The 12,415-nt window shown below is 39.8% G+C and overlaps 2 protein-coding genes across 4 annotated transcripts; both read right to left on the bottom strand.

Moving 5' to 3' along the window:
• Nucleotides 1–58: 58 nt before the first annotated feature.
• On the bottom strand, nt 59–2,431 carry LOC139651659 (transmembrane protein 14C-like). Of its 3 annotated transcripts, none has more exons than XM_071528663.1 (5): nt 2,385–2,431; nt 1,973–2,068; nt 882–983; nt 702–789; nt 59–547 (listed from the first exon to the last, which is right to left on the bottom strand). In XM_071528663.1, exons 2-5 carry the CDS (start codon nt 2,046–2,048, stop codon nt 490–492), a joined length of 324 nt encoding a protein of 107 aa, XP_071384764.1. In that variant the 5' UTR covers nt 2,049–2,068; nt 2,385–2,431; the 3' UTR covers nt 59–489. The 3 variants fall into 3 exon arrangements, with proteins under 3 accessions (XP_071384764.1, XP_071384763.1, XP_071384762.1); XM_071528662.1 differs by lacking the exon at nt 2,385–2,431 and adding an exon at nt 2,235–2,357 and having other exon boundaries at nt 63–547; XM_071528661.1 differs by lacking the exon at nt 2,385–2,431 and having other exon boundaries at nt 64–547; nt 1,973–2,228.
• An 82-nt stretch (nt 2,432–2,513) lies between these two features.
• pak1ip1 (PAK1 interacting protein 1) lies at nt 2,514–8,390 on the bottom strand. Its single transcript, XM_071528659.1, has 10 exons — nt 8,071–8,390; nt 7,519–7,681; nt 6,422–6,542; nt 6,235–6,309; nt 6,089–6,141; nt 5,835–5,980; nt 4,655–4,752; nt 4,145–4,244; nt 3,575–3,704; nt 2,514–2,780 (listed from the first exon to the last, which is right to left on the bottom strand). The coding sequence occupies exons 1-10, from the start codon at nt 8,146–8,148 to the stop codon at nt 2,671–2,673; spliced, it is 1,074 nt and encodes a 357-aa protein (XP_071384760.1). The 5' UTR covers nt 8,149–8,390; the 3' UTR covers nt 2,514–2,670.
• Nucleotides 8,391–12,415: the final 4,025 nt, after the last annotated feature.

Genomic DNA, 12,415 nt, shown 5'->3' with positions numbered 1-12,415 from the left:
CAGTATTTTCCTGTTGTTGTTTTTTTAAATAACTGACTAGTGATTGAAATATAATAATTATTTTATTATTGAAGACAGTGAAATAATTATCATCCAGACGTATTTCTGTCTGAGAATAATTTGACAGCAGCATATACAGTATAAATATATACTTTTTTTTTATAAAGGTACCAAAAGTATAATAGGCACTATTGTCAGCTTTGTCCATTGATTTACAATGGGGCAAGGACAATCTTAGTCCTCGGATGCTTTTGGGAAGAACTAAAAAACATCATAACAAGGCAAAATGTCAAGTTACTGTGAACTTCAGTATTTTTATATTGCATTTATTGTTTTTTTTTTACATGAAGCTACAATGTAATAGAAAACTATATTGAGGGAATGTTTGTGAACAGACAGCACTTGGATTGCAGATTATATTTTTTCATAATGATGTCACTCTGGTGTAATTATATACAGATGCACAAAAAATACCCATGTTACACATTTTCAAGAGTCATGTGGTCTCTGTAGCATTCCAATGACGATCTTCCCCACCATCAGTCCGCTGGAAAGAGATAAGAACAGTTTATTACAGGCAGGAAAAGGGCTGAAAAGGAAATGTGCTGATGTCTATTTCAGTACTTAAGTTTTTCAAGAACAGGAACCTCAACCTCAACCAACAGTCAGAGAAGGGAAAACTGTAATCACAGTGTATTTACCTTGCTAAAGCCATTAGACCGGCTGGCATGAACTTCCAGGAGCTGAGAAATCTCATTCCCATCACAACAGCCAGTGTTCCCGAGGTTCCTGCATTTCTCAGCGAAGGGAAACAGTTGTTGCTGAGTGTTTGCTAAAAGCTGCAGTTGGACAGTCGAGTTTAACGAACTGAACTTGCTCACCTAGTGACAGCCAGACATTCTTGGGATTTTGAGATGCCAGATAAGCACCGATTGCAGCCAGAAGTCCAAACAGGAGGCCTGCGACCAGAGAGGTGACGCTCCCTGTGGAGGAAACACAGTCACACTGACAGTTAACAAAGTCACAAACAGCCCAAATCAGCAGGCTTTCTCTATGGAAGTACAGACTTGAGTTAGGCCAAAATAGGTCTTTATTCAGTATCAGATATCAGCTGGTCATGTCATCGAGGTTCCTTCCTGACCCTTCCTGTCTATGAAACCTGCAATAATTAGATTTTCTTTTGCGCATTATATTCATTTAAAGGAAAATTCCACCCTCGGATACACTTACACTGCTATATATCAGCAATCTGTAATTTTCAATGTATTTCAGGAGTTATTTTGTGATGAAGTGTTGTTATATTTTTTGGTGTATCCACTGTCCCTCATCCTGCTTTGCCTACTTCTACTTCAGTTAGTGGTTTCCTACATTTCCCAGAATGACTTTCAACAGCCCCCAGAGAAGATCTGTGAGCTGACTGGATTCATTCAGCTGATGGTTTTATGTGTAGGTGGATAGTAGCAGTGATATCATAGTAAGTGCAAGAGACTGAGTTTTCACAGTTGAGGAAAAGCAAGAGACTAGAATTGTTCCTTAGCTCAAAACACAACATTGTGGCTGCATTGCATTCTGGTCTATTGAGTCTACTGTCAGTGGAGAAATTGGGCTCTCTGCCTGTTCTACGATGGTTTTGCCACTTCTCTATGGGAAAAATACACCACCAAACAACAAAATGAACACAGAAATTTACAAAAGAAAAATGCTTTTGTAAACTAATTCCTCATTCAGAGTTTACCTACCACAGAACAGGTTGGATGGGTCACCTTGCCAAAAAGAGAGCTGCTAACTCTAAGAGATTTCATCAGTCTGGGTTCCAATTGAGAGTTTTAGTGTCCCATAATGGTCTAAATACTATTCTGAGGCTTTTCTACACTGAGAAAATATATTGGCAGCCTCAGTACAAAAATATCAGTAGCTGCAAAACCTCATATCGGTCAAACCCATGTACATGTTATTGTCTTCCACAGTTTACCTGCTTTCACATAGCCCATGATTCCTCCTGATGACACCAGAGCAGCATAGCTGAGCCCAATCCAGTCTGTAGTCATGATGATCAGCCTGGGATAAACTGTCCAGGAAGTTATGGATAATACTTTTACATCTCTGCATCAACTTATCAGCAGCTCACAGACTCGTGTCAGGCTTTAAACACGGTGACAGGTAAACTAGTCATACATTTCCTCATTAAAACATCACAGGAAAGCTTCCTGAATATAATTTTAACATAATTATACCTGTATTTTTCCCAACACGAGATGAAGTTTGCACCAGCTTTGCAGCAAAACACTTCCAAACGTTTATTTAAACACTTCACTTCCGGGTTCATATAACCACATTTCAAAATAAAATACGCTCATCATTTTTGGAAATGTAATGAAAATTACCTGATTTCACTCATACTACAGAAAGAAAGAGACAGTCATATCTGATCCCAGGGAGAGCAAATACATTCTCCGGAAAAAAAACAAAAAAACCCCACATTGAATACTTTGTATAAACTGTGCTTCATCACCTCCTGGTGGTGAGCATAAGCAAATGCATTATAACCCCAAATAGTCCAGATATAAAATATTTTATATCTGGCAACTGCATAATAGACCAAATAAATAAGACCAAACCCAGATATAAAATGGCTCTTCAATATAAAACATTTTTATTGTGTTTGCTGTTTCACTTCCCACCGCCCTTTTTCTTCTTTTTAGTTTTACTCTCATCTTCCATAACAACTTCCTCTGTTGCAATTCTGACTCTCTTCGACTTTGAAAGCTCCTGGGCGAGTTCTGTGGACAGACACAAAACAGACAGAGCGTGTTACACAGACACACACTGCTACAGGTCACACACACTGTTACACTGCTACATCTATCTAGGGAAAGATAACTGAGCATGCACACCCTGCTTCACATTCAGACAGTGTCACACTTTCACACTGGGAGCTGCCCAGTACAACCGGTCCTCTACTGGTGACCACTGTAGAGACTTAATGCCACATTCAAGTCATGTCAGATTTACCGTAAATACAAGCTGCTGATTGGGAAAAACTAGTGAGCCTCCTAGTGATATTTACAAGTAGGACATGTGGAAATTTCCACTCCATCTCCTACTTGGTATCACAAATTGCAGAAGTGTGTCAACAAGCACTGCAGTTCAACATTATCAGTTATATTCACACAAATACAATCAACTCAAAAAAAAAAAAAAAAGTGAGCAATATCTGCTGCAGTTCGTTTACGGTTGATTATAAATTAATAAATTTAATTTATTTTGGTGTTGGGCTTTCGAGGTGCCTTGCTCAAGGGCAGCTGGGCAGTAGTTGTTGAGGGAGGGGAGAGCGTCATTCACACACACACACACACACTCTTTTCTAACCTCTAGGCTTCCCCTGCCCCATAAGCACAAACTTATGATCTTACATGGAGGAAACTATAAGAACATTCATTCCCCTCTCACCATACAAACAGAATATCACCATGGAAACCCAATTCAGGCCAACCAAAACAGTACATATGCGTCAGCGGCTCTTTCATATCATAATGACAAAGTGAAACCAGTCTGATTTCCTGCAGCACCCCACCTTGAGACGTTGTTGCCTGAGCGGCTGGAGCCTCAGGAGTCTCCTGTGTTGACGAAGGCTTCCACACAGCGAGGCACGTCAGTCTGGCCGTTGTGTTCACTTCCCCCAGCAGGGTGGGAGACTCCAGCTCCTGTGTGACAGCAGGGACACACACAGCTAGATTATAAACAAGTGTGCCCCCTAGGCCCTGGGAAGCCCTGCCTGAGGAAGTAAGGCTGGTAACAATAGTGGCATCTTGTGAACCACTTCTTAAAACACTTTTTTTATTTCTACAGACAGGCTTTTACACAACTTGTCTTTATGCATTTTTATTCTTGCAATGGCAAATTTATTCGGTCTCCCTGTTTTTTTAATTAAAGTCTGGCAATTTTATTGTTTACCTCATTAGATTTTATTCAGCTGTCATTGCCTGTAAATTCTGCTTTGCAATGTTCCATACAAATAAGGTTTATTATCAGATATGACTACCACACTGAAAAAGAAACATGATTTTAAAACTTACACTGCAAATGTAAATGTGTATGCAAGTTCTATTCAAATGTTCAAAATGAACAGCAGGAAGAGACTTGCCTCTTTCAGATGGAGTTTCCACATTTTGATGAATCCGTCATTTGAAGCCGTCACCAGCACACAGTAGTCCTCCATACTGAAGCTGTCAATTGCTTTCACCCTGAAATCACAAAAAGACAGCAGTTTTGTATATATATTTTGGCATCTGTACTGATTTTAAGGAACCAAATGGTATCAGTAAGTTTCACAATGTTGAATGTGTACATTGAGAATTCCAGTTTTCTTCTCGTTTTCTTCTCGTTAATTTGTATGGTTGCTCAATTCTATTTCGAAATGCAGATGACGTGTAAAAATAAAAAAATCATTCTGTTACATAAATAAATGTGGTTTCATTCAACAAAGAGAGGTATTGGGAAAAAAAAAATGTTGTTTCTGGTATTGAACCGCTATTGATACCGAACCAGCTTTGGAACTGAAAAGTTTCCAACAAGACACAGCTTTCACACTGACTGATGAGTTTCAGACACAAGCACGGTGGGTGGGGTGGAAAACACACTGTGGATCATGTACCTGGTTTCATGAGCCTGGAACTCACAGAGCCACTTCTCTGTTCCCACGTCACACAGCCGCACCGTCTCATCGTCTCCTGCGACGGCCAGGATGGAGTTCTGAAAAGCCAAGAAGGATTACAACACATTTAAAACTTAAAGGTGCTGCGTGTAGCATTTTTAAACATCTATATATCATTGTCAGATTTGTTGTGATACCTTGATATAATTACCATAAACAAACGAGACCAGGGTGGAGAAGTTTGGCAGCCTCTAGTAGTACCTAATCTTTCTCAAACTTAAAGGATAATACCAATGTTTTTTGTTTTTTTTTAAGTTTGTGCCAATTGTCTAGGTCCCTTCTCTCCTTTTGTTTTTCTGCACATTTTGCTGTCATCCATTCTTGTACAGAATAAAAAAACAACTTCCACAGAGTTGAAAATTGCCTGAGCTAGATGATCCATCACAGCAAACACATTTCATCAGGGTTTCTCTTTTTTTTACCATTATTTCATTGTGCCCCAGTTGAGTGTTTTCACATCAGAGCTGCATTACGTTCTGCTCTGTTTCCTGTCAATCACCTGACACCCACAGGAAGAAGACTCCGCCAGGAAATAATCTCTCAAAAACATGTCGCCTTACAAACTTTAAACACATCCATGTGATCATATTTAGGATGTCTTTGTTGGGTGGGACAGCAGTTAATTTCAAGCTAGATGTTAAAAAAAATCTAATTACATACAGCATGCGTTGTGAAATGATCAGGGGAAATGTAAACTAAACATAGACAGTAGTAAATGGGCTACAACTCTTTGTATTCTACTAGGATGTTATTCCTTGCTCCGTTTCCACTGGACAAATGGCGCTCTCTTCCTGTTTTTCTCTTTAAAGTAATCTCCCCTTGTGCCATAAAACAATCCACCAGATTTCATGCCAAATCTGAATCTGGTGGCACACAGCCAACAGAGGCTGCCAGTCTTCTCGCCGATGGTCTCGTTCCTTACCAGTAATTATACCAATGTAATGTGGTAATGAATCATTGATGTTAAAATGAGATTGTGATAGCGCTTACCACATTAAGACAATTTAAATTATGTTACTGTATTTGGCACACTCTAGCCATCTAGCACCTCAGCTGAAACAAACCACAGAAGTAGGTGTGAATACAGTTTGAGCCGGTCTGACTGAACAGCAGAACTCACAGTTAGGAACTTAATGGATGAAATCCTCTTGGGGTTTGGGACTGTTCCGATCAGAGAGGCCGTCTCCAGGTTGTAGACGTCCAGCTTGTCATTGACCACCACCACATACTTATCCCCATCTGGGGACCATCTGACAATGTGCGCGTCTGATAAAAGTGAGGAGAAAAAAGTTAATGTCTTTTCAAACATACAAGTATCTCTGAAAAAGAAAAGACAATCCATCCCTAAATTTCACGATTCAAGAGACAACTTACTCTGTTTTATGTTCTTGATGAAAGCTGATCGTCCGTCAATTAGATTCCATGTTCTAAAAGGATAAAACATGCAAGAATCATTTTTGACACCTTGTTTAATGAATTAATTGCCCAAATTCACTTTCCCATAGAACCCTGAGTTCTACCTGAGAGTCTTGTCTGTCCCAACTGAAAGTGCAAGTTTCCCAGAGGGATGGACAGACAGCGATGTGACATGGCCTCTGGGGAAATCAAAAGATTAAGCGTGTTACTTTGGCTTGATAACAGTCATGACAATAACAATCATACACAAAACCGTGCCATGCCTTTTGCAGGTCTTGTGTTTTTGCTTACTTGTGAGCTCTGATGGATTTCAGGCACTCCCACTTCTTTGTGCTCCACACACATATGAGTCCATCCTCTCCTCCACTCAGCAAATGAGAAGCGCCATAAAACTCAAGACAGGAGATGGTGCCTGTGCAACACAAAGACGTCTGTGTCAGCTGTAAAGACCACAAGCTACTGTCCCTGACTTTTTATAGCTTGACAAATAGTGAAAAGCAACTGAGGTCAATTCTCTGATGACATTTGATGCGTCTTGTTGCAGCGGCCCAGAGAATGGCCAATGTCTGTAAAGTCGGCAATGTGCCTAAACATGTCTGCGGATGTCTGCGTAAATGAAATTCAAACCCCAACACCCATTCCACATTGCAACACATGAGGCAGGATCAGTTATCTATCTACATCAGAAATCAGGGAAGTGATCAGGAGAACACACAATTGCAGGAAATAATGGGAGAGAAGGGCGAAAGCAATGGGCTTCCAACAAAAACTAAAAAGGTAGTGCTGGGTTGTCAAAATCGTAAAACTCAAAAAAAAAAAAATGTTGAGTTCGATGAAAACGCCTAAACAAACAAACTTTTGAAGTTAAAATATAAACCCAAAACTAGTTTCAAGGTTCTGAATATTGCAAGCTATCTGAAAAATATTTGGTGGTCGGTTTTATTCAAAGCACCTTACAGGGCCAGGGAGTATACATTTGGACAAAACACAGCTTTGGTCGCTTATCTATTATTTCATGACTGTGTGTAAACATCTCCATCTCGTTTCACTTCTTCTCTCACATTATTTCCTACCACTTTTCTTCACCCAATCACATCCTTGATTAAGCAGCTATACGAGCTAACTGATTGTGCCTCATGCCTTTGCAGTGTGGAATGGCTGGTGGGGACTGAATTACGTGAAACCAGGCTACAGATATTTTTAGACTTCTTTAGGAAGCCCCAGTGGGAATTGAACCAGAAACCCAGGCAGTGTTAGAGCCACTGATCAGTATAGGACCTCAGCTATTTGTCTCCCTCAACGCAGTTAGTCATAGATCCCTGCTTGATGTCAAATGAGGCTGGAAATACACAGTCCATTTAAATTGAGACTTTCCAGCCTGTTCTTACCGTCATGATGCAGCAAAGCTCCATGTTCAACCCTCTTCTTCATGTCATACACCTGGATGGTCTCATCTTTACTTCCTGTGACAACAAATCTCTCGCTGGCTGCCACAGCTGATATGGATGCAGTGTGGGCGTGATGTGTGAAGTCCGCCTTGGCTGTCCACTCCTGCAGGAAACATTTAAGTATGGGGAGATCTTTAGATCAGGAATGGGCCGTGTAGCAACATGGGATTTGGGTTTGTGACTGCCAGTTTGAGCCTAATTACACCAAATTAATCAAATGGTTTGGCCTTGCATGAGACTCTCTGATCTGCAACTATCAGGCCAGCTCCAGCTCTATCATCACACTAAATCCTTAGACCATGAAATTACACAGAGACATACGATAGACAACTGTGGCTTTGTAGGAACAAACACCAATTCAGTGACAGCTCAGCTCAGTGTAATTTTTACCTTGATCCCAGTCGGTTACTGGTTTAGATACAGTGTAAAACAGTACAACAGGACAATGACATTTACACACAACCATAAAATAGCAGAAAGTTGCCCACTTACTGCTTCCTCGGTGCACAGCCGATAACCAAAGGCGATCTGCTCGTAGCTCCCAGTAATGAGCTCCACCACAGGGCCCATGCTGCCACTTGTAGCTGCTGAGGGCTAAACGCTAGCTAGTTAACGTTAGCTTTCTTCAGGCTTCAGCTGTTTCTGTTTGAAAACTAAACTTGATTTGAACAACAGTCGAAACAACAATGCAAGACAAAAAATATCTCCCCAACAGCGAAACGTTAAACGACGCAAACAGTGTGATAAACCAACTTTAACATCACATGTGACATTGTTTTTGGAACACACACATCCCACAACGTGAGCTGAAGTCGCGCCTGCGCAATGCCTGCTTCATTCCATCGGCTTGATTTTGATTTTCAAAATAAAAGTCGGGATGTTTTCAGCGCGTTTCTCCTCCGTTCCAGCATAGACAGAATTTTCTTTTTAGCACCTGTAATTACAGCGTGATGCTTGGCTTGTTGATTGTTAATAATTAAAGCATTCCTTTAGATTTCCATATATTTCATGACGTGTAACTTTTTATGTATTGTAATTCTACAAATAAAATATACTATAAAGGACGAATGATTAATTAAAAGCAACATTATGGACTTGAGGAGAACGTTTGCAAAATATTGAGGTTCATTAAAGTTTCAAATGAGTGTAAGGGTTTGTTAGAAAAAAACTTACTTTCCAACCCACTTGGGTCCGGGGAAACCCAGCTTTTGAGGGTGTTACAGGGGGTTCCCAGCAAAATGCGTAGGCCTAATAGTTTAATTTCATTATTATTTAATTTGCTCTAAGTCGGCATGCAGAAGTATATGAATGACTACTTTCTGACGAAATGAGAAGAGGTTTCACTCTTTCCACAGATACAGTAGAGACAGACAGCAAACATTTGATCAGATGGGGGACAAAACCTTTATGAAATTGGGTCTTAGGTATAAAGCGTTTCTATATGGGATGCCATTAAAAAGTGTGGGGACCCCTGCAAAAACCCCATTTTCCTTCCACGTAGGCCCACTGTAAATGAATACAGCCACAGGATGCCACAGGATGGGGCCCGCCCATCCCATGACAGGGAGGAGGGACTGAGACGTTTTTTCTGTCGTGTGATTGGCTGGCTCTTTTTTTGGCAACTTCTTGATTGACGTTTCAGATAACTGTCCCCGATGAAATAGCTCATTGCTGAGGGGATGCGAGGACACAGACAGTGTTACTTTTTTCACTGAACGGCATCATGGCAAGGAGGTAAGTTTTGGATGCAGAGGAGCAGAAATGCATCACAGGATCCTTCAGCCAGCAGCCTTTAGACGTCTTTTTCTGCCAGTTCCTCATCAGGCGACCTTTAGTATCAGAGTGGTAATACTTTCAGCCACTTTCCACCATTTTTAACTTGTACTTTTGATTCAAGACAGATTTATTTGATGGAAACAGGCAGACTGCAGTGTAAAATGATACTCCTCTTGGTTGTTGTTACTGTTCTCAGTTGAAGTTTTGTAAACAGCAGTCTTTCTGTTCCCTAGTAAAACACAGAAGTCCTCTGTTTTTGCACAGGCAAACAGCTGCTTCTGACTTATTACGGAAGATTATAGGTTTGCCCCAAGTGTTGTACAGTGGATATCTGGATGTTTTTGAACTGAGCAGCAGAGTTGGGTCTGTTGTTTGTGCGTGTGAGAGAAGGTCTGGTAGTGATTAGTGGGCTGAATTATACAACAGAGAAAACAGGATGCAGACAAACCATAAACAGTCTCTGCTTCAGTGTAAGACGCTCTTACTGCTCTTCCTTGTGATATTCATAATTGTGTGCCAGCTATTTAAAGAACACAGAGTTTCTGTCTTAGCAGATGCTCCTTCCTGTCAGTTGCTTCTTACTCAATAGTTTTCCACTGTGCAAACCAGCTGCTGTGTTTAGTCCCAGTCATATGACAGCAAGGGTGTGGTGGCTATCATTAAGATTTGATAAGATAATTTTTTATGGCATTTCTGCTTTATTAGAGGACAGAGGAGAGCGGAAAGATGGGAAAGAGGATGACCAGATACGACAGTCATGAAGCGTGTGTTTAAACCCATGACATCAAAAGAACATGGTATACTTGTTACCCTGCTTTATGTTCTTCAGATTTATATGGTCAAGTTATAATGATGTGAAACTCAAAGATAGTTTGGAAAGAGGAAGGGCCCAAAAATGGCAGAGCAAACAAGAAAAAACAGGTGCAGGGCTTCCTTGCATGCAAAAAAAAAAAATCACTTGACTTTGGAAGTTGAGCCACCACTGTTCATTTTTGACATGTGGATACAATTTCTTCTATTAAAGTGGTTTTATTTGCATGCAAGGACGCCCTGCCCCTAGTTATAATGGCGCCGTTCTAGTCAAATTTTTCCCACCGGTTTGTCAAATTTCACTGGCATTGTCTGGTTTAACAAAGGGAAAAACAGGGGCAAGAGGAGTCCATGGGAACAAAAATGATATAACAACAAAGGCTCTCATTTGCTGTCAGGCTACACTCTGAATCAGAAAGTGCAAATTAGGTTCTTGTTTTTTAGGTTTATTTGTCTTGGAACCCAAGTGGAATGTTAACCAGATTTGATCACACATCTAGAACCTTTTATGCACACATGAAAAACAACAACAACAACAAAGTCATTGTTGTCATTATACTGTCTTATGGGACAAACCTCATCCATGTCACACCTAAACAATCTAAAGTAAACCATAAACATATTGAAAATTCTATTTGAAACAGGATCAGGAAATATGTCATTATCTACTGAACCACATTTTTTTTCTATACATGTTAAAGCAAGGATGGTGGTGGTTTTGTATATTAACGTCCTGCTAACTCTGTGTCTTGATGAACTAACCACACATCACATTTCCATACAAGGCTGCATGATGTAAGTCTCTTAAACGACACATTTCACACACATTTCACACGTTTGAATGATTAAATGATTGAATCAATCATTGGTGGTAAAAATGGGTGGCAGTAGCCTGGAGAAGGTCAGAGAGGTGCTTGTGTTTAACTGTGTAGGTTTGAAGCAGGCTGTTGCTGGAAAAGAGTAAGCTTGTCAGTCAACCTTCCCTGCATAAATGAAGGCTAAAAACAATCAGTCATCAGTAAATTGAATACAGTGAAGTGAATTCAAATCAAGGTTATCATACTTCAATCAATCGTTCTGTGAATGTTCAGGGAAAAAATGGGAGAGGTTTTGGAACTTTTTATCCCAAAGAATCTATTTTGGACTCTCTCTCTGGACATTAAAACTAAGAGTATAAAAATACGACAATCACACCACCTTACAAAGAGCCATTCATTTTAGTTTGAACAGATTCCAAAGTGTGTTAAAATTTCAGATGAATACATTTTAATCCCAGAAACTGATCAGACCCATTGTGCCATTTCCATTTTGTGCATTGTGACGTTGGCATGTTTGTTTTCTTTGCCTCTCCACAGTCAAGGGGTGAACCAGGAACTGTGTGAGGTGCTGAACCAGCTGTGGTCTCTGGACACCAACCGCCTCAAGCCGGGGACCGACTACACCATCTCCCTTCAGGTCAGGACCGGGGAATTCATGCCATGAATGTCGTCTCTCCTCTGCAACGCAAAACACTCATAGAGATACGAGCTATAAGATGCAAACTCTGTCTGAACCAGAAGCCAATTATTTTATTCAAATTATCACCTGCAGTAAATGGAATCTACAAAGAGAATGCAACTAGAACAGTATTCTGTGACAAAACAAAGAACCATTATGACACCACCTAGACTCTACATGATGATAAACAATATTATCATTATGAAATCATGTAAAACCATTATGCCAACACAGGATACCATTTTGCCATTTAGCTATTACAGAATTATAGCCTCACTTAGACGCATTATGACATCATAAAAAAAGCATAATAACAGTATTTAACAGTATTTAGTGTATGTAATATATGTAATAATTTAGAATATCAAATTATCAGTATAATCATCATAATAATAACTATATTTGTCCAGCACTTTTCAAAACAAAGTTGCGATCTTCAAGGTAGTAATGTAGACAACATGCATTCACTTAACTGACAAAATAATGTCAAATAAAAAAGAAATACGTACCCCTCAGTATATATATATTCATAACTCTCTGGCTATACACATAAACATTTATTTCTCTATTACTGACTTCCATAGCTTCCCATCAGTGCCATCAGTAAGGATTCAACAGATTCAACAGTCAAAAATTCTGTTTAGAATGTTTGTATTTACTGTTTATACTTTGTCTTTATGTTACTTTGTTTTACATCTTTATCTACTACTTATACTTCAATACTATTTTCTTAATTTGCTACCCCAAAAAGAGA

Source organism: Centroberyx affinis, unplaced genomic scaffold (assembly GCF_046629955.1).
Source record: "Centroberyx affinis isolate AG114_WGS23_722 - 3 ecotype Tasmania unplaced genomic scaffold, CSIRO-AGI_Caff_v1 ptg001696l_1, whole genome shotgun sequence".
Taxonomy (NCBI): Eukaryota; Metazoa; Chordata; class Actinopteri; order Beryciformes; family Berycidae; genus Centroberyx; species Centroberyx affinis.
This window is presented reverse-complemented; position numbering and strand designations above follow the sequence as displayed.

What these genes read in the sequence shown, in the direction of transcription:
- LOC139651659 (XM_071528663.1), bottom strand. Translation starts at nt 2,048, where the DNA reads ATGACTACAGACTGGATTGGGCTCAGCTATGCTGCTCTGGTGTCATCA. An exon ending in GAATGTCTGGCTGTCACTAG is followed by an intron (nt 790 to 881) that starts GTGAGCAAGTTC and finishes TGAGAAATGCAG; the next exon opens with GAACCTCGGGAACACTGGCT. An exon ending in GGTCTAATGGCTTTAGCAAG is followed by an intron (nt 548 to 701) that starts GTAAATACACTG and finishes ATCTCTTTCCAG; the next exon opens with CGGACTGATGGTGGGGAAGA.
- pak1ip1 (XM_071528659.1), bottom strand. Translation starts at nt 8,148, where the DNA reads ATGGGCCCTGTGGTGGAGCTCATTACTGGGAGCTACGAGCAGATCGCC. An exon ending in TTCCAGGCTCATGAAACCAG is followed by an intron (nt 4,245 to 4,654) that starts GTACATGATCCA and finishes TTGTGATTTCAG; the next exon opens with GGTGAAAGCAATTGACAGCT. An exon ending in GGAAACTCCATCTGAAAGAG is followed by an intron (nt 3,705 to 4,144) that starts GCAAGTCTCTTC and finishes GCTGTCACACAG; the next exon opens with GAGCTGGAGTCTCCCACCCT.